This window comes from Rhincodon typus, chromosome 4, assembly GCF_021869965.1.
Source record: "Rhincodon typus isolate 14 chromosome 4, sRhiTyp1.1, whole genome shotgun sequence".
Lineage (NCBI taxonomy): Eukaryota > Metazoa > Chordata > Chondrichthyes > Orectolobiformes > Rhincodontidae > Rhincodon > Rhincodon typus.
In genome coordinates, this window is record NC_063335.1 from 94,917,165 (window position 1) to 94,942,238 (window position 25,074).

Below are 25,074 nucleotides of genomic sequence, written 5' to 3' on the forward strand. Positions count from 1 at the left end.
CAAGCAAAATTTGCACCATACAAGCTACAGGCAGTGACCATCACCAACAAGAGAGAAGTGAACCATCCTCTTTTACCACTGTGATTTGTGGGGTTACCATTGACCATAACCTGAACTGGGCAAATCATAGATATTACATATGAACAAAACAGAGACTAGGAATTCTACAACAAATAACTCACCTCCTGATTCCCCAGAATCTATCTATTGTCTATAATGGACAATTCTTATCTGATAGAATACACTCCACCTGCCTGAATGGCTACAGGCTCTAAAATACACAAATAACCTGACATCATCCAGGATAAAGCAGCCTACTTGGTTGGTGTCTAATCAAACGCCTTTAATATTCATGTCTTCCACCACCAGTGCACAGTGATAGCAATATACAAGATGCAGTACCTCATTATGTCTCCTTCCTTCCAAACCCTTTACTACTACAGCTGGAAGGACACCCAGGAACACCACGACTTCTAAGTTCCACTCCAAACCGTACAGCTTTCTGATTTAAAACTAAATCACCTGTCACCGTGCTGGGTCAAAATCATCCTAATGCCATTGTGGATGTACCTACACCACCTGGGCAGCAGCACTTCCAGAAGGTAGCTCACTGCCACCTTCTTAAGGGTAATTAAGGGTGGGCAATCAATGCTGGCTTGGCACTGCCACCCACATCGCATGAAAGAATGAAAAACAATATAAATGAGGAGACTTGTGATTCAGTAGATGGATTCCAGGAATGACCAAGCAATGGCAAGGCATGAAGAGAATGATTCTGAAATGTATAAATTATGACTTTGCCCAATTTTCCCATTGCAAAATTTAACTGTGCAACTGCAAATATGCTGAAAAGTGTGAGAAATTCTCCCCATTGTTTCTGTAACTTTCCTTAGTTTCTGATTTACTGCATCCACAGTTCTTTTGGTTTTTATTAAGAATCTAACTACTTCTGCCTTAACATTACTCAAGGACACTGCTTCCACCACCTTTTCAGGAAGAGAGTTTCAAAGACTCAAAATTCTCTGACAGAAAAAGTTTTGCCAAATGATTCTGGATTTTAAATGAGCAAGCCCTGATTTTCCAACAGTGACCTGTAGTGTAGATTCATGTGTAAGAGGAAATATTCTCTCCACATCTGCCGTGTCACGACCCCTTTGGATTTTATATGTTTCAATCAAGTCATCTCTTGCTCTTTTACATTCCAGTAGATACAAGCCTAGCATGTCTGACCTTTCCTCATAAGAGTCATGGAGTCATACAGCATGGAAACAGACCCTTCGGTCCAAACCGTTGTTGCTGACCAAGTTTCCCAAACTAAACTAGTCCCATTTGCCTGTGTTTGGCCCATATCCCTCTAAACACTTCCTATTCATGTACCTGTCTGAATGTCTTTTAAATGTAGTAACTGTACCTGCATCTATCACTTCCTCTGGCGCATACGAACCACCCTCTGTGTGAAACAGTTGCCCCTCAGGTCATTTTTAAATGTTTCCCCTCTCACCTTCAGCCTGTGCCCTTTAGTTCTGAAATTCCCTACCTAGGTAAAAGACCTTTGCTATTTACCTTTTCTATGCCCCTCATGATTTTATAAATCTCTATACAGTCACACCTCAACCTCTTATACAGCGCTCCAGTGAAAACAGTCCCAGCCTCTCCTTACACTCAAACCCTTCAGTCCCAACAACATCTTGGTAAATCTTTTCTGCACCCTCTCCAATTTAGTAATACCCTTTCTTTGACAGGGCAACCAGAACTGTACACAGTACTCCAAAAGTGACCTCACCAATCACAACATGATGTCCTAACTCTTATGCTCAGTGGTCTGAGCAATGAAAGCAAGCGTGCTAAATGCCTTCTTAATCATTCTGTCTACCTGTGACGCAAATTTCAAAGAACTCTGTACCTGAAACCCTATGTCTCTCTATTCAACAACACTGCTTAGGTCCTTACTATTAACTGTATAAGTCCAGCCTTGTTTGCCTTATGAAAATCATTTTGGATTTTTCCAGAATCTCAAGATTATTTTATTGCCAGCATATTCACTATCTCTACAGCTACTTTGTTTAAATTCCTAGGATGCAACCCTCAGGTCAAAGGATGTTTATGCTTTTCGTCCCATTAATTTCCCTAGTTTTTGTTTTAGTGATAATTTTTATGTTTATTTCCTCCCCCTTCCTCGATTATTTGGTAATTTTGAAATGCTATCAGTATCAGCTGCAGTGAAGATTACTGCTTAGCTCTTCTGCCATCTCCTAGCACCCCATTATTATTTCCTCAGACACTCTTTCTAAGGACCCCATGCTCACAGTTGCCCCTCTCTCTCTCCCCTTTTTCTTCTCTATTTAAAGAAGTTCTTACTGTCTACTTTTATGATACTTGCTACATTGCAGTCATAGTTTAGTTTCTGCACCATCTTTTCTGTCGTCTTCTGTTGGCTTTAACTACTAGACCTTGCCAAATTGTGTGCTTTTTCTTTCAATTTGATACTATCTTTAACTTTGCTGGTTAACCACTGTCAGTTTATCCTCTTCTGAGCATCCTTCTTCCTCAGTCAGATATTTCTTTGCTGTGAGCTGTCAACTGTTTCCTTAAATGTCTGTCATTGTTCCTCAACGTTTCTGCTCAAATCTTTCCCAGTGCAGTCCACTCCAGACACCTCTATCCTTACTCCCATGTAATTATCCTAATTTAAGTTCAGCACAGTTGTTTCCAACCCAATTCTCAAAGAAATGCTAAATTCTATAATATTATGGTCACTGTTCCCCAGGGGGTCTTTTATGTGAGATCATCTCTTAAGCCTGCCTCATTACACATTATCAGATCTGAAATTGCCTGATTCCTGGTTGGGTCCACAACGTATTGATGTGGGCAAACTATTCTCAAAATACTCTATGAATTCTTCGAAAATAAATTGTTTGGTCATTATGACATTGAATTTGCAAGATCCCACAATTAGCAATGACTAGTTTCAAAATAAACTTCAGTGGTTTGAGAGCTCCTTGGGACATCCTAAGGTCAAACTTAAACTCCTTTTTCACAAGTTTTAATCAATATTTCCATGTCCTCGAAATCCTGAAGCAACACTTCAGATTCAAATTCAAATTAGAATTAGGTTTATTGTCATGTGTAATCAAGTACAGGAGTACAGTGAAAAGTGTACAAAGTCAGCACTTCCGGCGCCATCTTAGGCACAAAGGTACCTAGGTACAAAAAGGGAAAATAAATAAATAAGTTAAAAGTTCAACATTACAGTCCTTCTGTAGCCATGGGCCTGCAGTTGTTCCAATGCTGGACTTTCCCCACAAGGTCATGCTGTCCCCTGAGCTGGGCTGAATCCCTCACCAGCAACCATTATCCGGACTCACTATCTACCTCACTTCCTTAGCTGCTTTAATGTCCTAGTTTAAATTTATCCTCTCAGACACTGCCTTTCAAGGATAAAGTGCTTGGTTGCTGAAGATCTTCCTCTTAATCAAGTGAAGATGAGTTTATTACAATCCAACAATAAATGACATAGAATGTAACAAACATAAACGATCCATTCTTCAACCCAATAAATCTGTGCCAGTCGTTATACTTCACATTAGCCTCCTCCCACACATCTGCAGCTAACGCTGTCAACTATATAGAACAGAATGGCCAAAAGGCCATGCAGTGATCACCGGTGATGCAGACTCTCTGCCTTTTCCCTTGACCTGTCAATTCTTCTTCCTCAAATTGTCACCCAATTCCCTTTTCAGAGCCACAATTGAATCTGTCTCTACCATATGAACGAATGACTTGGAAGCAGAAGCAGCACATTTGGCTCTCTGAGCCTGCTTCATCATTTAATAAAATCATAGCTCATCTGGTTGTGGTCTCAGCTGCACTTTCCCATCTGAGCCCCATATGTCTAAACTCCCGTACTTATCAAAAATCACTTAGCCTTCAATAAACTTAAAGACTTAGCCTTCACTAACTTTGACGACCTGCCAATTCCAGTTATTAGTCAAGGGCAAACTTTCTCTGAATTGTCTCCAGCGTATTTAGATCTTCATTAAATAAAGTGACCAATACTGTGCACTGCACTCGAGATATGATCCCATGAGTACCCTGTGTAGATAAATCATAACCTTCCTACTTTCTATTCATTTCCCTTCTTGAAAAATAATAACATTTTATTAGCTTTACTAACTATTTTCTGTTCCTATATACCAGCACTATTCATGCACAAGGATACCCAGATCCCTGTGAATCTCAGAGCCCAGCAATCTTTTCACCATTTAGATTTTTATGTTCAGGGGGTTCTGCTATAGTGCAATAGTTGCATTCCTGAGCAACATCGTGTTATAGAAAATCACGTTGCAGAAATAACGGGGCCTATGGGAAAAGCAGGGTTAGGGGCAGACCACCCAAAAAATCACTCAAAATTCTTCCTTGCCACTCTCCTGTAAGTACTGGCACCATGCCCGTCACTTGTGTGAGCTTTGACACTTATAATCAAATAAAATCTGTTTACCTGCAACATCGTCTGCACCACAGCCTAGCCCATTGCTGATCTGACCTGATATTCCATCAGCACAGACTTCTGAACAGATTTTCAGACAAGTGAACCAGAGGAATCTGACCTTTCTTTCCTATGTAGCCCATTGGTATTGAAGTTAATTGTAGGATTAAAATGTGTTATAACCCTGAGTAACATTGTGTTCAAAATAGTGCTGGGAAAGAGCAGGTTATAGCACATACAACTTTTGGCATAGATTTGGTTCAAAAGTTCTTACATAATAAATATGTAACAAAACCTGGGCAAAAATACTACTACACACAAAGGTGCATGTTTTAACAGCACTTATTTTAAACTATACTTCATTTTTTTTGCATTTAATGTGTTCAGCATAAACTCTTCAAACTAAGACTTCACATATTTTCCGAATAAGACTTGTTCTCTGTGTGATTTGATGTTTATGACATTCAATCCAATTACCTTTTTTGAATGAGCTCGTTATGACTTACTCTGAGCATTTATACCATTTACAAAGTTCAAAAAAAAATTTTCCTTTGACAAAGCAAGCGATGTCAACACGTACTCAATAGAATCACATTACAGCCAACGCAAGTTCACATTTTAGAAATGGTGTTTCCCTATTTGTCAATCACATTATAGCCAATTTGCTTTGCCGGAACATGAGTTATAGCAGAACCCCTGTATCCTTTTTTATTCTTCCTTCCAAAATGGGCACTGCATATTTTCCTGTATTATACACCATTTGCCATATCCTTGCCCATTTACTTAAAGTATCAATGTATTTTTGTAATCAGCTTGTGTCCTCTTCATAACTTAATGTCCTACTCATCTGTGCGTCATTGCCAAATTTATCAATCATCATTCTGCCACTTCATCTAAATCATTTTACTGTGGGAGATATCCAGGGATGGTGATGGTGGTGTTTGATATATCATTAGAAAGGTATGATTCTATGAGTGTGACTGTATCACACATTGTTTGAATAGACTCTCCCAGTTTCGGCATAAGCCCTTGGAACTTAGGAAATAGGGCATTTCAGGGTCAACAAGTCAGAGCTTGCCATTATTCATTTCTAGTGACTAGTTGGTCTTTCTGATTTTGTTCCTTTTCTTAGGTTTTGTAGCAGTTTCATACAACTGATTAGCTAGCTAGACCAGTTCAGAGGACAATTAAAAGTCAACCACATTGCTGCTGAGGCCATACCAGGTAAGGATGGCAGATATCCTTCCAGAAGGGACATTAGTAAACCAAATGGATCCACAGAATTCCTAGAATGTGGGAACAAGCCATTCGGTCCAACGTGTCCACACTGATCCTATGACGAGCACCTCACTCTATCCTGTAACCCTGTATTTCCCATGGCTAACACATCAAATCTACATATCCCTGGACATGAATGGGCAATTTAGCAAGGCCAATTCACCTACCTTGCACATCTTTGGACTGTGGGAGGAAACCGGAGCATCCAGAAGAAACGCCCGCATACACGGGGAGAATGTACAAGTTCCACACGGACAATCACCTGGACTCTGTGAGGCAGCAGTGCTAACCACTGAGCCACTGTGCTGTTCTGTAACAATTGCATAGTCGCCATTAGACAAGCTTTTAATTCTAGACTTTTATTGAAATCAAATTTGACATCTGCTGTGGTAGGATTGGAACCCATGACATTACAAACACTTGCCCAGTGCTCTGGATTACTTGTCCAGTGATATTACCACGCCACTATTTCTCCTGAGAGAACGAGACAAGATCATTAATTAATCCTGTCTTATTCCATTTTACCCGGATAGCTCAGAGCTGGGGACATTACCATGGATGTTACTATAGCTGAAGAAGGTTCTCTGTTTACACTTTATCGGGGTGTATGTTTGCTGGCAGAAGTTGTAATTTGGAGCTAGGATAGTGCTGAAGTAGAAGGAGTGACTCCAGGCAGCACAAGTGCTGCTGCCGACTTCAGGCAATTACAGCTCAGGAAAAGACCAAAAGAGCAGTGGCTTTGTGCCATGGGAAAGAGTTAGGACAATAAAAAAGCCCAGGTGCCATTGACTTAAGGGGTAAGCCATTCAGGACTGAGAAGAGGAAGAATTTCTTCACTCAGAGAATTGTGAACCTGTGGAATTCTCTCCCACAGGAAGCTTTTGGGGTCAGTTCATTAGATAGATTCAAGAGGGAGCTGGGTATTGCCCTTGCGCCTAAAGGGATCAAGGGGTATGGAGAGAAAACAGGAATGGGATACAGACATTGCATGATCTGCCATGATCATATTGAATGGTGGTGCAGGCTCGAAGGGCCAAATGGCCTACTCCAGCATCCATTTTCTATGTTTCTATGATATTTCAGTGCAAGATGAAAATTGGGCGAAGAAAGTGTACAAGTAGTATTTGCTTGATTCAAATGAGAATGGCTGAAACTTCAGGGTCATCACGCTGTAGCTAACTGTTTGTTAAATACAGAAACTTGCCAGGAATTAGAAACTTTGGACTCCTGGGGAAGCCAGACTCAGGAGTTGAGATTGAAGTACCAAGGCATAAGCAGTCATTGAACCAGTCCAAGTCAGACTTTGTGTGAACCCGAAGACTAGATCGTCAAAACTGAAGATTGGAATCCCCTGCAAAGAAGACAAAATTTTAATGAGGAACAAAAAGAGAAATTGCTGGAAAAACTCAGTGGGTCTGACAGCATCTGTGGAGAGAAAGCAAAATTAACATTTTGGATCCAATGACCCTTCTTCAGAACAGATCGTAGCTAGGAAAAGGTTGGTATATATGCTGAAGCTGGGTGGGGCGTGGGGCATGAGTAAAGGATAGGTGAAAATGGAGAGAGAGGAAAAAGCAGCTGGGCAAACAAGAAGTGAGTAAAGGTCAGCCTGGGAAAATAAATGGCTTTTAATGGGGACCATTGGTGGTGGACAATGGGTTGTTTATGGCAGTAGCCCATGTAAAGACAAGGCCTTGTGTGTGTGGGGTTTGGAGGAAGGACATTGGAGAAGGTGTTCAAGCCCTAAAATTGTTGAACTCAATATTGAGTTCAGAAGGCTGCAGGGTCCCCAAACGGAAAATGTGATACAGTTCTTCTAGTTTGTGCCGAGCTTCACTGGAGCACTGCAGCAAGCCTGGAACAGAGATTTTGGTCAGGGAACAGGGTGGTGTGTTGAAGCAACAGGCAACCGGAATCTCAAGGTCATTTTTGCGGACATAATGTAGGTGTTCCGCAAAGTCGTTGCCCAGTCTGTGTTTGGTCTCCCCCAACATGGAGGAGACCACATTGTGAGCAGCAAATACAGTTGGCTGTACTGACTGAAGTACAGGTAAATCACTGCTTCACCTAGAAGATCTGTCTGGGGCCTTGGAAACTGGGGTGGGAGAAGGTAACAAGGTGTTACACCTTCTGTGATTGCATGGGAAGGAGCCATGGGAGTGAGGGGACCTGTAGGAAGTGAAGGAGGAGTGGACCAGGGTCATATGAAGAGGTGTATTTTGCCTTTCTTTTAATGAAGAAAGGTTGAGACAGAGCTGCCAAGCGGTCTGCTTAAAGCCAATAAAGTAAACAGCTTGTGAGGCCTTGGGGTTTTTTAAATTGGAACAACACAAGCAGCCTGAATTGCTGGGGTCAAGCTCCCACAGAACCCAAATTTACTAGTTTTAGTTTTCGGCAGTTGCTGGGGTCTTGAAGCTGGATATGGAAGCTCTTATACTTGTCTCTGTGACAGCTAAAAACTGGTGTTCTGTTCCAGCTGCTAGAATTGCATGTGAGAGAATCTATTTTACTGAATTTGCCTTTGCCAAAGGTGTGTTTATATTAAGGTGTTAATATATTGGAACAGTTAATTAGTAGTAATTAATACATATACTATTTTGGTAGGCATTTTGATAGAGTTACATTTAAGTAATTCTTTTTTTTATTTTTGTTTTGTCTGCATTTTAACTGTAGTGTAAAAATAAAGTGTGTTTTGCTTAAAGTTGAATAGTTTGACCAATCAAATTGCATTTGAAATGCAACACCTTACACTGATCTTTAAAATAAGAAAAGAAAAACGAACAAAGAACAAAGAAAATTACAGCACAGGAACAGGCCCTTCGGCCCTCCAAACCTGCGCTGATCCAGATCCTCTATCTAAACCTGTCGCCTATTTTCCAAGGATCTGTATTCCGTCTGTTCCCTGCTCATTCAGGTATCTGTATAAATACATCTTAAATGACGCTATCATGCCTGCCTTTACCACCTCCGCTGGCAACGCAGTCCAGACACCCACCTACCCTCTGCGTAAAGAACTTTCCACGCATATCTCCCTTAAACTTTTCTCCTCTCACCTTGAAATCGTGACCCCTAGTAATTGAGTCCCCCACTCTGGGAAAAAGCTTCTTGCTACTCACCCTGTCTAGACCTCTCATGATTTTGTAGACCTCAATCAGGTCCCTCCTCAACCTCCGTCTTTCTAATGTAAATAATCCTAATCTACTCAACCTCTCTTCATAGCTAGCACCCTTCATACCAGGCAACATCCTGGTGAACCTCCTCTGCACCCTCTCCAAAGCATCCACATCCTTTTGGTAATGTGGTGACCAGAACTGTACGCAGTATTCCAAATGTGGTCAAACCAAAGTCCTATACAACTGTAACATGACCTGCCAACTCTTGTACTCAATGCCCCGTCCAATGAATGAAAGCATGCCGTACGCCTTCTTGACCACTCTATCGACCTGCTTTGCCACCTTCAGGGTATAATGGACCTGAACACCCAGATCTCTTTGTGCATCAATTTTCCCCAGGGCTTTTCCATTTACCATATAGTTCGCTCTTGAATTGGATCTTCCAAAATGCATCACCTCGCATTTGCCTGGATTGAACTCCATCTGCCATTTCTCCGCCCAACTCTCTAATCTATCTATATTCTGCTGCATTCTCCGACAGTCTCCTTCACTATCTGCTACACCATCAATCTTAGTGTCATCTGCAAACTTGCTAATCAGACCATCTATACCTTCCTCCAGATCATTTATGTATATCACAAACAACAGTGGTCCCAACACGGATCCCTGTGGAACACCACTGGTCACAGTTCTCCATTTTGAGAAACTCCCTTCCACTACAACTCTCTATCTCCTGTTGCCCAGCCAGTTCTCTATCCATCTAGCTAGTACACCCTGGACCCCATGAGACTTCAATTTCTCCATCAGCCTACCATGAGGAACCTTATCAAATGCCTTACTGAAGTCCATGTATATGACATCTACAGCCCTTCCTTCATCTATCAACTTTGTCACTTCTTCAAAGAATTCTATCAAGTTGGTAAGACATGACCTTTTTGTCACCCTGCTAGGTAACATCGTCAGTGCGTCTCTGGTGAAGCATCGGTGTTCTGTCCCACTTGTTATCTATATGCCTCAGTGCTTCACCGGAGACGCACTGACGATGTTACCTAGCAGGGTGATGAAACGTTTGCAACCAAACCCACCAGCTCAGCGAGTATGTCTACAACCTCATTCACAACCCGAGCTACAAATCTCCTCAATAAGGAAATAATTGGAGGATTCCAGGGTTGAATTAAACCAGCATAAAAATCTTTCTTATACAAACTGGTACAACACAAACATAAGCAATAATAACTAAATAGGTGGTATATAAGTGGTGTGCTCAGGTGTACAAGATGATGAGAGGGATAGATTGAGTGGATAGTCAGAGACTTTTTCCCAGGGCGGAAATGACTATTAAGAAGGGGCATAATTTTAAGGTGATTGGAGGAAGGTATAGGGGAGATGTCAGAGGTAGGTTCTTTACACAGAGAGTGGTGAATGTGTGGAATGTACTGCCAGCAGTGGTAGTGGAGTCAGATACATTAGGGATATTTAAGCAACTCTTGGGCAGGCACATGGATGACAACAACATACTCGCTGAGCCAATGGGTTTGGTTGCAAACGTTGTGTTAGCCTGCTAGGTAACATCATCAGTGCGTCTCCGGTGAAGCGTCGGTGTTCGGTCCTGCTTGTTATTTATATGCCTCAGCGCTTCATCGGAGACACACTGACGATGTTACCTAGCAGGCTAACACAACGTTTGCAACCAAACCCATCAGCTCAGTGAGTATGTCCACAACCTTATTTCCTTACCCTTGGTTCTTCTCCACATTCTATTTAAATGATAACGGTCTACCTATCCAGCTCCTGATAAATATCCAGCTTGTCTAATATTTTCATAAATGGGAATGTGGCAAACCCTATCTCTGCATTGGCTAATGTGTTATACTATTTATTTCCAATTGTGCTATCAATCCATCCATCTTGTTACAAAGTCTATATCCATTCAAATTCTGAAGATGGATCCCGAACCGAAACATCAGCTTTCCTGCTCCTCTGATGCTGCCTGGCCTGCTGTGTTCCTCCAGCTCCACACATTCAAATTAAGAAGCTTTAATTCTGTCTTTTTATCATTTTTCTCTCTGCTGGCCCTGTTTGCTGATGCATTCTTGATGGTACAATCTATCCTTTCCTGTCATGTTTTCCTTATCATTGCCATGTTGTTCCTCTGCACTGTCGCTTGGCATTTCTCACTTATTTTCTAAATAACTCCTCGCTTGACCTTTTGTCCCATTTTTTAGTTTAAATTCCTCACTCTATCCTTAGTCATATTTTTTGTGGACCCACTGTGGTTTAAATGAAGGCTGTACCAAACATTTTTGCCAAGATCCCAGTGGGAAGAACACCTAATGGATACAAAAGGGAGAAAATATGTGCAAACAATATTAGCTGCAACAAATTTTGTTGGCTACTGTACCATTTAAAAAAAAAGTAATGCCTTTAACAGATTAACCAAACAAATGCACACACCCAACAACTCTTTAATAAGAGATTTAACGAAAGGTGCATAAAATAATTAAAGCCGGTTTAGAAACAGGTTTTTTTAAAAATGTATATCAGATTACAGAACGTCTATGGAAAACAGATAGAGAAGATTCTGTGATGAGATTGTCAGATTCAGATTTAGATTATTAAAAAATCAGATACCTGGCAAAATGCTGGGTTTTCTTTACATTGGCAAACTTTGTTAAACATCTGTAGAGAAGTAACCACTGAGATTGAAAAGAACAGGAGAAAAGCAGTTGATTAAGTAGAGGAGTTGCAATTGACTTGAGTATCTCCATTGACAAACATTCACTCTCTCCACCACCTCTCTGAGTAGCAGCAGTGTATACCATCTGCAGGTTGCACTGCAGAAATTCAGTAAGGCCCCTTAGACAACTTCCTTCCAAACTCACATCCAATTCTATCGAGAAAGACAACGGTAGCAGAAACTTGGGTTACCATCACCTGCAAGTTCCTCTCCAAGCCATTCAAAGTCCAGACTTGGAAAAAAAATCATTTCTCCCTAACAGCAGGTCTACCTAAACCAACTGAACTGCAACCATTCAAGAAGGCAGCTCACCACCAACTTCTCAAAGGCATTTAGGAATGAGCAATAAATCCTGGCCCAAGACAATGACAACATCCCACGGGTGAATTGAAAGAAGTCTTATTTTAAATTGGTGATGTAATTAAGGAGTACAGGTAGGAAGGATAGGTAGAAAGAAGAAGAGTTGAGGAGGCAAACAGATTGAGAGTGAAGAGATTTCCCCCTTTATCATTAACTAACTTTACAGGAAATTTTTGGAAATGGTTTGGAGTCAATAGACAGTTAATAATGGGAGGAATGAAGCTGCAACAATGCTGAAGAGACTAAACAAACTAACTGGACTGTTGAAAGAGGAAGAGATGTGTTATTGAGGGGAATGAAAATTGTAGAAGGAGAAGGTAATTGGAAGATATAGGGATAAGTGTAGTCAAAGTAATAGTGGGAAGAGTCAGAAAAGATTATATAGATGAAAAGTTATTATCTGAGGAACATATTTTCTGCATATGCTCCATCCTAAATACTACTTGCAGCTGCTGGTTCATTTTCCACCATACCCTGTCAAACAAGCAAGAGAGGGACGTGCCAACAAAAGAGAACAAAGAAGCAAAAAGAAAGGTTAGGGAGACAAGAGAAGGTAAAGAGAAACCAAATAATAGAAATGCAACAGCATTAAAATCATACGAAAGGTACATAAGATTGAGATTATATTCTGCTCATATAATAATGGCATTTAGGTTAAATAATAGTCAGTGTAAGTTATGTAATAGCAACTGTATTGCAATCTTTACATAGTAGGGTCTGATGAAAGGTCACTAGTACAAAAGCAACATATTAAGATTCTGAACAAAAAATAATTCTCAAAATACTCAGTGGGTCAGGCAGCATTTGAGAGAGAACCAACATTTTGAGTTGACATGACTTTTCATCAGAATTACATCAGTTCCAATGAAAGGTCACCCTGGCCTGAAACATTAATTGCGTTTCTCTCTCCGTGAATGCTGCCTGACCTGCTGAGCATTTTGAGAAATGTTGTTTTCTGAAGAAACTTCATCTGTTTATCTCTTAATACCTGGTGTTTAATCTGCTGAATATCTTCCAATATTTTCTATGTTCTTTATTTAACAATCTTGATTAGTTATAACATGCTGACCTCTAATTTACCCATACACCCGCATCTTGCTAACTTCAAAATAGTATTCCCCCATCAATGAAGCAGGCTAAGAATTAAACTGATTGCTATGTCAGACAATGTAATCATTGAACATTTATTTCACATTAGATAGGGTGTTTTTGATTTTACTAGAAATACTGAACATTGGTTATATTAGTTTTTGGGTTTTACTGTGCTTTAAGGCTTTACTATGATTTATAGAAATTAGTATGGTGTATCGTAATCGTTGTGAGATAGTGATGGTGCCTTCCTGTGCTAAGTTGCCTGTTAGTGGTTCAGAAATCCCAGGGAGGCCTCACCAATTTTTGTAAATGTATTTTTGATATATCTTTGTTTCTCTCATCCGTCACCTCTCCTATAGGGTCGTTTCAATTCCTGTTACTTTGCTAACCCTTCATATATTTCATACAAATAGGCTCCCGCGTCGTTCAGCATCAGTCTAATTTCCAATTGTCTTCTCTAACCTTTAACAAGATACCGTACTCAAAAAACAATAAGTTAATTTGAAGACATTTGTTTCCAATAAAAAAAGCACTATATCAGTATTATATAATGGTTATCCCGCATCGTATTCTCTTCCACATCTTCTCAGTCCTAGTTTTAAATCTACCCTCACTCTTTCTCTCTAGATGTCGCTGTTTTTCATTCTTTCCAGCACATTTTTCTTTCCCTTCTCTCTTCCACCCTCTTCCTCCCCCGAGCCTGTAATATTTCAGATTCCTGTCTCTGATCTCTTTCCGGCTGTGTATGTATGTGCTGTTTCCTCTAGGCTCAGCTGTGCCTCTCGGATCGTGTCGATTCCACTTGAAACAACGCTGCCAAAATCCTAAAGAGGAGCAGTTCATATACATGCGCATATTTGGTATATGTGTGCATATATATAAATGTATGTCTCTCTGTGTGTACGTGTGCCTCTATGTATGTAGATATATATTTCCCGGACTACTCCTCCATCTTCAATGCTCTTGCCAGCACAACGGAGGATTTGACAGCAACGGGAAGAACATCCAGACAACCAGGAAACAGGCAAGGATCCAGCACTGCATCATTTGAGCAAATTCACTGGCATTTTATTTTTCTCCACGTTTGATTGTAGGACGATGTATTAGAGGAGGGAACCCCACTATCTGCTTTTTTTAAAACCCTGCCCAACAGGAGAGTCTGTTTTACAGTGTAAAAAAAATCAAGGCAGGGAAAAAGGTCAGTTTATAATTCTGATTGCAAAACGTGTTTTTCTTTTTTTGAAATCGTTGTTCCGCTGAGTCGGGGTCTATTTCACTTTCTTCAAAGCTAAAGACAATCTCTTGGATGATGCGCTGAAGATGTCAGGGTCCAGAGTCGGTTTTCCAAACGGATTTTTGCTGGAAGATGGGAGGATGGAGGCAGACGTTAGCAGGATCATCCGAAACTTGGAGCTGGGCACTGTCATGACTTTATATTACCAGAAGAAATCGCAGAGACCCGAGAGAAAAACTTTTCAGGTGAAACTGGAAACCAGGCAGATCACCTGGTGCAGGACGAGCGACAAGATCGAAGGCGAAAGTAAGTGAAATAAAAGAACACCAGATTGTTTATAAAATGTTGGACTACAGGGAATATGCAGGTGCAAGGCGACTAGGGGCTTAAACAGGGCCATTAAATACAGACGAGGGGTATATATACAAATGTAACATGGTTTAAATTTTTCTGCATTACTTTGTCATCAGTGATGATGTGGGAGGTCATGGTTACTTATATTGGACAGTTGATTCAACCATGAACAGAAGTTCAAGGCTACTTGGGGTGTATGGAACCCGTTGAATGTATGTGTGTGTGTGTGTGTGTGTGTGTGTGTGTGAGGTGGGGGTGTGGGGGGGGCGCATTTGTTTAAACATATACTCAACACCAAATTTTGATTCCGGCTAAAATGTTATGATTCCTTCTAAAATTAGCTATCAATTCATTTCCCCTTCAGAAAGAAATGCTGAGGGTTTATTTTTAACTAAGATCTTAGGCTATCAATGGCTTTAATTGTGCCTACAACATAGTGACTTCCAACTTGTAATAGCAAGATCATCTGATTTCAAGAGATGTTATGTTTTGTCAGATAACAGAAGGAATGTTTAAACAATTTTAAAGTAGTACGTACTGGGAAAGGTTGTAACTGTCAAATAGTGGATCCCAATAGGATTTAGAATTAACTTTTTTCTGATTAGATTCACTGTACTGTTGTGGATTTCCCTCCTCTTCAGTAGAGATCAACTTTTGTGGAAATCTATTTCCGTGGGTTTCTTACTTATACCTCACCCTGGTGGCCATTCATCGATGTAAGCCCTTTTAGTTAACATTGGTGGTGCATTTGACCACTGCGGTCAGCTACCTCAGGGCAGTTAGAAGAATACAGAAGTTTACAGCACAGAAATGGGCTGTTCAATTCCGCAGGGTCTATGTCAATGTTTATGCTCTACACAAGCCTTTTCTCATCTTTTTCTAAGACAGCAAGGTATCTCTCCATTCAGTTCTCCCTTGTGCGGAGCTAGGTTCCTCTTAAATTCATCTCTGTGACTCAGCTCAACTACTCCATGTGGTCATGAGTTCTATATTCTAACTACTCCCTGGTTTTACTTGAATCCCTCATTGAATTTGTCAGTGACTAATGTTTATGGCCCATAGACCTACCACCTCTGACCCTTCATACTGCAAACTGTGTGTACAGCACAGAGGCTAATTAGGTAGACTTGCTACTGCTGGACTTGTTCCCTTTCAATGGGAGAAAGGGAAGCATTTTTCTGAAGGGATTTCTTTTTCCTTTGACAACCCATTGCAGCACTTGGAAGAGGTAGAGGCTTGTCTGAAGTCAAACCTGATTCCAAATTAAAATATTTAAAATAAAATGGAACTATTTGGATTCATAAGGATTTCTCAAACTCATCTATAGAAGTTTTTTTTAATTAGTCTAATTTTACTAAATTATTAGTTACTAATTTACATTTAAAAAAAACTGTTTCATGGGGCATGGAAATGGAATCTGGATATGGAAAGTTTCCATTTTCTAATTAACTAGCAGTGGATTACTGTCATACAGTAAGTAATTTAGTATGCATTTATTTATTTATTTATCGGAACTTTGTAAACGTCCTGCCTGCAAGTAAGGTTTGCATATTTATACTCCACTTCATTATCAGTGAGTCTCTACCTTTCTTCCCATCCCTTCAATAGAACTGGAAAACCTTCCCTCAAAGATATTGATCCAGGCCCAGTTGAGATGTAACCTGTCCAGTTTGTACATGTTTCACCTCTTCAATGCCTTAGGAATCTAAAGCCTTCTCTCCTGCTTCATCTCTGCCTCCACATTTTCCATCATCTTCCTGTTTCTATACTTACCAGTGAATGTCAATGGGAATAATCTGGAGATGAGTACCTCTGGATCTTACTTTTCACGTTTTGGTTAGCTTCCTGAATTCTGCCTGCAGGACCTCAATCCTTGTTCCTCCCTGTGTCATCGGCGCTGATATAGGCATAATTCCTGTCTGTGCAGTCTTCCCCCTCAGAATGTTTGGCAGTACCTCAATGACCCTTTTGACCCTGGCCTGAGGGAATCCTTGTTATGTCTTTCACCACAAAAATGTTCATCAAATGATTGAATCTTTCCTTTTTTTTTCTTTCTGACCTTCCTATTGTCCACCTCTCCATTGATGTGGTGCCCAAGGTGCGGTAATCCTGGTTCTAGCTGTGATCCTCAGAGGTATCATTGCCTTTATCAGTGATCAAACTGAACAGCAGTTAGAGAGTATAGTACATCCTGGGACTTCTGCACAGCATGGCTCATGCCTCTTGATAGTCTGGCAGTCATCCATCCTGCCTGCCTGATCATAAGAGGTAGAGGAGCAGAAGTAGTCCACTTATGGGGAGGCGATGGCCTAGTGGTATTATCACTGGACTGTTAATTTAGAGATCCAGATAATGTTCTGGGGTCCCGGGTTCAAATCCCACCATGGCAGATGGTGAAATTTGAATTCAATAAAAATATCTGGAATTAAGAATCTTATGATGACCGTGAATCCATTGCTGAAATGTCAGGGGAAAAACCCACCTGGTTCACTAATGCCCTTTAGGGAAGGAAACTGCCTCCTTAGCTGGTCTGACCTACATGTGACTCCAGACCCACAGCAATGAGGTTGACTCTGAACTGCCCTGCCTCTGGGTAATAAATGCTGCCTAGCCAGCGATGTCCTCATTCCATTAAAGAATAACGAAAAAAACATTCCCTTGAGCCTGCTCCGCCATTCACTCCAATCATCAACTGATTTGATGGTGGCTTTAACTTGACTCGCTTAAGTCTTAACTCCCTTGTTGATTAAAAATGTCCAAATCAGGTCTGAAAATATTCAAGCCTTCACCAAACTCTGCAGAAGAGAATTCCAAGGTCTAATAACCCAGAGAGCGGCACGGTGGCTCAGTGGCTAGCACCACTGCCTCACAGTGCCAGGGATTCGGGTTTGATTCCACCCGTGGGTGACTGTCTGTGTGGAGTTTGCACATCCTCCCCGTGTTTGCATGGGTTTTCTCTGGGTGCTCTGGGTCATTCCACAGTCCAAAAGATCTACAGGTTAATGTGGATTGACCATGCTAAATTGCCCATAGTGTGCAGGCTAGGTGGGTTCGCCATGGGAAATGCAGGGTTTTGGGTAGGGGTCTGGGTGGGTTGCTCTTCGAAGGGTTAGTGTGGACTCGATGGGCCAAATGCAATGCTTCCACTCTATAGGGATACTATTAAGAAAAGTCCTCTTCATTTCCATCTTCGGTGGGAAACCACTTGGTATTAAACTGCGTCCCTAGTTTTAGACTGTGCCAGAAGAAGATACATTGTCCCAGAATCCACATTATCAAGTCCCTTAAGAATCTTATGTGTTTCAATAAGATCACCTCTCATTCTTCTAAAGTCTAGTCAGTATTGGCTTTACCTGCTCAACCTTCCTTTATAACGCAACGTCCTCATTCTCACAATCTGCAGAGGGATCTGTCTCTGGATTGCTTTCCATGCAATAATATATCTCTCATAAGTAAGGAGACCAAAACTCAGGACAGTACTCCGAATGTTTTCTTAAGCTGCAGAATGGCCACTTCCAGCATTCTGTCTGTATATCTCTTAGTCTTTCAGATGCATTGCAGTGACACCTGTTGCAATTCAAGCGCCAAAAGCTAGAACTTGAACTACTCCAACACGTTTGTCTAGGACCTGAGAAGCATCCTGTTCCCACATGAAATAGGCTATGATGGGATTGGAATGCTCTTTCATGTCTTTATTTTTAAGACCAATTAAACTTAACATAAATGAATCAAAGATTTATTGAACAAAACATTGTCACCAACCAAGATCTTCACATTTTTGTTGTTTTACCTTGCTTCTTGACACACACACTCGGTCTTTCAATTTCCAACTGTTCTGCTTCTCAATTCGGAAGTCTTTTGATAAGATCCATATTAAAAGGTTAGTGGGTGTTTTTCTGAGTGGCAGGCAGTGACTAGTGGAGTACCACAAGGATCAGTGCTTGGGCCCTAGCTGTTTACAACATATATAAATAAAAATGCAAAATTTCCAAGCTTGTTGATTACACAAAACCGGGCAGGATTGTGAGTTGTGGGGAGGATGCAAGGAGGCTTCAAAGTGATTGAGACAAGTTGAGTGAGTGGGCAAACATGTGGTGGATGCAGTACAAGTGGTTAGATGTGAAGTTACATACCTTGGTATAAAAAACAGAAAGACAGTATTATTTAAATGATGATGCATTGGGAAGTGTAGATGTACAAAGAGATCTGTCAGCTGTTCTGGCAGTGCATTCCAGTACCTACCATCTTCTGCATAAAAAAACTTCCCTTGGACATGTCCTTTAAACTTTCCCCCTTTCACTTTAAACCTATGCCCCGTTGTATTGGACATTCCCACCCTGGGAAAGAGACTCTGACTATGCACTCTATTCATGCCTCTCATCATTTTATATACTTCTATCAAGTCACCCCTCAGTCCCCGATGCTGTGGCAAAAATAATCCAGGTTTGCCAACCTTTCCTTATAGTGAATGCACTCCAATCCAGGCAACATTCTGGTAAACCTCTTTTGCACCTTCTCCAAAGCTTTCAACTCTTTCCTGTACTGTGGTAACCGGAACTACATAAACACTCCAGCTGTGGTCTAATTAAAGTTTTATACAGCTGCAACCTGACTTGCCAATTTTTATACTCAGTGCTCTGACCAATGAAGGTAAGCATGCCATCTGCCTTCTTTACCACATTATCCATTTGTGTTGCCGGTTTCAGGGAGCTATAGACTTGCATCCCAAGATCACTTTTTATATCAATGCTCCTAAGGGTCCTCCATTTACTATTTACTTTCCTCTTGCAGTTGAACTCCCACAATGCATCACCTCACACTTGTCTGGATTAAATTCCATCTGCCACTTGTCCACCTAACTTTCCAGCTGATCCATTGTCAACTTCACTATCCAAAACTGCACCAATTTTTGTGTCATCTGCAAACTTACTAATCAGGCCACCTACATTTAGATCCAAATCATTTATATATATTATAAACAACAGATGTCCCAGGACTGATCGTTACAGGAAACTACTGATCATAGACCTCCAGGTAGAAAAACGCCCCTCCACAATTACCCTCTGTCTTCAATGACCAAGCCAATTTTGTATCCAACTTACCCATTCACCTTGGGTCCCATTACTTGAAACTAAGTCACCTCAAAGTAATGGGAGCCATTCAAGAAAGAGATGAAGAAAGTCCAGAGAAAATATACTTTCACAAAGAGAAACAATATGCATCCCAAATCTGGGTCTCTTAGATATCAAGGAGAATATTGAGTAAGATAAAGCAAAAAGCACTTACAAAGAAGTTCAATGCTGCAGAAAGCCTGATGGAGTATAGAAAGGAAAGTGGTGAAACTAAAAAAAAAAGAAATTGGGAAAGCAAAGGCAAGACACGAATTGGTGAGGAAACCTCAACGGTATTTTATAAATTTATAAAGAGCAAGAGGATATCTAAGGGAAGAGTCAGGCTAATCAGAAATCTCAAAGGTAACTTATCTGTGGATGCAGAGGACATGGTTCTTAATGAATGCTTTGTGCCTGTTTGCACAAAAGAGTTGGATGAGGCAGGTGATGTGGTTAAGGCGAAAAAATACACACTGTTGCATTGGGTAAACATAGTGAGTTCTTTAGCATTCTTGACAGTGAATAAGTCTGTAGGCCGAGATGAAATATAACACAGTATGCTAAAGGAAGGAAGGGAAGGCATTATAGGAGTTCAAACCATCATTTTGTTCAGTATTCTTTGACCAAAGCCATGCTGACAGAGAACTGGAAGACTTCTAAAGTTATATTGTTATGTAAAAGTGATGCAAGAATCCAAATAATTTCAGACTAGTCATTCTAGCTTCAATATTAGGCAAAATATTGGAAAGAAAGTCTGACTGTCACTATTGTCATTTGGAAAGGCCTAGATTATTCAAAAACAGTCAAAAGAGCTGTGAGGATACATTTTATCTGATTATTTGACTAAATACTTCAGCAGACAATGAGGAGGCTCAGTGAGGGTAGAGTGTTAAATGTAGATACATTAACTTTAACGAAACTTTTAATAAAGTCCCAAATAGCAGACAGACAGATAAAAACGTCATGGAATCCATGGGAAGATTGCAAGTGGGATCAAAGATTTATTCAGAGGTAGGAACCAAAGCAGATGGCCAACAGAAGGGAGGTGAGGGAGACTGTCCCTAATATCACAGCTGCATTGGCCCAAATGCACCATCAAGGGGCCCTAACAAAACTGGAGGCAATGGAAATCAGGGGGGAAAATCTCTGCTAGCAGAAGTCATACCTAGCATGAAGGAAGATGGCTGTAATTGTTGGAGGTCACTCATCTCAGCTCCAGGTCATCTCTGCAGGAGTTCATCGGGGTAGTGTCATAGGCCCAACTATCTTCAGCTGCTTCATCAATGACCTTCCCTCCATCATAAGATCAGAAGTGGGGATGTTTGCCGATGAATATACAATGAGCAGTGCCATCCATGACTCCTCAGATAGTGAAGCAGTTCATGACTAAGTGCAACAAGATCTGGACATATCCAGGCTTGGGCTGAAAAGTGGCAAGTAACATTCACACCACACAAATGCTGGGCAATGACCATCTCAAATAAGTGACAATGTAACCAGTGCCTATGACATTCAATGGCGTTACCATCACTGTATCACTATCAGCATTTTGAGAGTTACCATTGACCAGAAACTCAACTGAACTAACCATATAAATACCGAGAATGCTGGAGAAACTCAACAGGTCTGGCAGCATCTATGGAGAGAAAAACAGAGTTAACATTTCAAGTCCAGTATGATTCTTCCTCAGAACTGAACAGTTCTGAAGAAAAGTCATACTGGGCTTTAAACCTCTCTACAGACACTGCCAGACCTGCTGAGTTTCTGCAGCATTTTGTGTGTGACGGAATAGGCCATTTCCCTGATTGAGCGAAGCCACAATGATGCTCAAAAACTTGACAACATGCAAGACAAAGCAACCTGTTTTATTGGCACTATGTCCACAAATATTCACTCCCCTCATAACCAATGTACAGTAGGAGTGATGTGTACTATCTACAAGAAGCACTGCAGAAATTCACAAAGGCTCCTTAGAAAGTATCTTCAAAACTCATGACCATTACTATCCACAAGGACAAGATCAGTGGATGCATGGGAACACCACCACCTGCAAGATCCCTTCCAAGCTACTCACCATCCTGACTTGGAATATATATGGCCATTCCTTCAATGTCATTGGGCAAAATTGTGGAATTATCTCCCTAATAGCATTGTGGGTCTACCTACAGGACATGTGCTGCAGCAGTTCAAGAAGGCAGTTCATCACTACCTTTTCAAGGGCAAATAGGGATGGCCTATTGCTGCCCCAGCCAGCCAGCGATGCCCATGCCCTACGAATTACTAAATAAAGAGAAGGTTTTGTGATGGGAGAATTGTTAGTAGTGGGGTTCTGCAGGGCTCAGTGCTGGGATTCCTTAACTTTTGTGGAATATATGAATAATCTTGACTTAAATGTAGGAGGCAGGATTAAGAAATTTGCGGATGATAGGAAAATTGGCCACGTGGTTAATAGTGAGGAACAAAGGTATAGATTGCATCACACAAACGCCAAGTAATGACCTTCTCCAATAAGAGCCAATCTAACCACCGGCCTGTGACATTCAATGGATAGGTGAGATCTGTGGAAAGTGGCAAAAGAAACTCAATGTGGAGATGTGTGAAAGATCGCATTTAGGGAGGATAAACAAAGCAAAGGAATATGCAAGAAGTTCTGATCACCACATTACAGGAAGGATTGCAATTCAGCTGTTATAGAAGGGATTTACAGGAATGTTGCAGGAATGGAAAAATGCAGCTATGAGGATTGATTGGATAGGCAGGGGTTGTGTTCTTTGGGAAAGAGGAGGCTGAGAGAAGATTTAGATGAAGTATATAAAATGTATGAATAATGTAGACAGAATGGATAGGAAGGTTCTAGTTCCATATGACAAGAGGTCAATACCCTGGGACATAGATTCAAATTAATTTCAGGAAGGATTAGAGGAGAGAAGCATTTTATTTTCACCCACATTGTGGTTGAGGTTTGCAATGCACTGCCTAAAAGGGTAATAGAGACAGAAAAACTCTTTGCATTATAAACAAAAATATAATTTGGATAGCCACTTGAGATGCAGGCTGCAGATTAAAAACTGGAAGGTAGAATTAGTTTAGCTGTTTTGTGGTAGCATTGAAGTGATTGGCCAATTGGCTTGCAGAGACCTTGAGTATTTTTCATATGAGCTAGGTGGATTCTTGTTAAAGAATGAGTTGAAAACTTATCAAGAGTACATCAGCCATGATCTTATTGATTGGTCGAGCAGGCTTAAGGTGCTGAGTGGGTCTCCCGCTCGTCATGTGTATGTCTGTAAGATCTGTACCCAATATCTTCGTATGTTTATAAATCTTACCTTTAAGTGCATCAATTGTTACATTTTTCCTAAATCCTTCAGTGTCTTAATCTCTGTCCTTATGTTTTCAGTGTACCTCTCCAGCTATTTCCTATCTTTGATCATTTTCTTCGAGTCTTTAGTGTAACTGTCCCTTTTTTTAAGAATTCAGCATATCTGTCCTTCATCAGTCTCTTTCTCCCTCCTTCTCTAACAGTTCAGTGCATCGCTTCCTCAGTAGTTCCTGTATCCACATCTTCATCTATTCTACCTTTTGTCTCTAACTCAAAACTTTAATTTAAAGTAGGAATTCAATGATATTGATCTTAGTATTATTCCTGGTGTTATATGCTTTATTCATTAGGGAGAGACAAATCAGATAATCATGATATGCCTTAGTGGATAAAATAGAAAGCTATTTAATATTTGTGTGACATTGGAATGAATTCCAGAGAAGGTAAAAACTTCACAGAATTGACTCTACCTAGAGAAAGAATTTATACTAGTAAGGCAGAGTTACTACCAAATCAGATAATATGATAGAGGGATTACAAATAGGTGTAACATAGAGACAGTTTAGTGAAAATAGTAATATGTTAATCCCGCCAGAAGGACAGCAAATGCCTAGGAATCATACCTATGAGTCCTCTCTGAAATACACAGCATCCTGTCTTAGGCATTGATAAGTGTTCCTACTGGAATCTCTTAGAACTGCAGGTATGACTGCACCACACAGCTGCAAAGGTTCCATAAAGCAACTAACAACTGCCTTTTCAAGGGCAACAGAGAATGGTCTTTCTAATGACACCCTCATTCTATGAATGAATAGATGTTAAGAACTTTCAAGGTACAGTAATGCAAGCTATTAATGAAAAATTCAAATGACGAAGTAGAATAGGTAATGAGGAGAATGAATGGGTCAGAGTTACAATTTTTATGTAGAGAAGTATAAAGTATCGTGATACCGATTCCAAAGTATATAAGTATTATAGTGATGCTGTAATCAGTGTCGGCATATCGATATCGCAGCTTTGACTTTAGGTTCAGGAAGTTGCTGCTGCACATGACCCTCAGAGGCCTGCACAACCAGGAAGAAAATTAGAGGGAATGTTGATCATTATCCCGTCCTCGAAACCAAACCTCGACTCCACTATCCTTGCTAACAACAAGCCTATCTCCAACCTCCTTTCCCTGTATAAGGTCCTTGAGAGTGTTGAACCTTCCAAATCCAATTTCACCTTTCCCAGACCTCCATGTTTACATCCCTCCAAATAAGCTTCCAGCCCTGTACTGAAGCAGCTCTTAGCGAAGTCACACGTAGCATTTTATGTGAACGTGCCAAAGATAAGTTGACTCTCCTCATCCTTCTCGTCCTGTTTGTAGCCTTTGGCATGGTTAGCCACACCTTTCACTTTTAATGCCTCTCCACTTTTACCCAGCTGGGTGGCACTACTCTCACCCGGTGCCATTCTAATGCATTTAATCATAGCCGGAAAATCTCTTGCAATGGCTTCAGAACATGATGTTCTAAGACATTATCCCGAAAACATTTAATGAACTCCTCAACTAGGCCATCTTTGTCTAATTGATTATTTCAGTCTCTATATAGGTTAAAATCATCCACGATCATTGCTGCCCTTATCTGACGACATTTCTTTCTTTATAATCTACCCTACCATATAGTGACTATTAGGGTACTACTCCAACAAGTGACTTTATCACTTCTTGTCTTTATACAAAATGCTCATAAGTCCTGATTCCCCCTGAACTTAGCTCATCCCTCTTTACTGTACTAATACCAGCATTAACTAACAGAGCTATCCCTTAATATTTTTCCTAGTTTCATGACTGTCCTAAATGCCATGCACCCTTCAATATTTAGGTCCCGATCCAGGTAATCCTATAGCTATACCTCTGTAATATCTACCTGGCTATATTTATTTATTTCTGTTTGCTCTACCAGTTCATCTGTGCATTCCGATATAAGTGTTTAGTTATATCCTT

General features: G+C 40.6%; 1 protein-coding gene across 1 annotated transcript in view; it reads left to right on the forward strand.

Moving 5' to 3' along the window:
* Positions 1 to 13,815: 13,815 nt before the first annotated feature.
* The window catches only part of LOC109912305 (1-phosphatidylinositol 4,5-bisphosphate phosphodiesterase gamma-1-like), a 212,832-nt gene continuing 201,573 nt past the window's right edge, over positions 13,816 to 25,074 (forward strand). Inside the window, exon 1 of the mRNA XM_048596175.1 lies at positions 13,816 to 14,606. Within this exon, the coding sequence (XP_048452132.1) occupies positions 14,387 to 14,606 (220 nt within the window). The 5' untranslated portion in view covers positions 13,816 to 14,386. The remainder of the gene's footprint in view (positions 14,607 to 25,074) is intronic.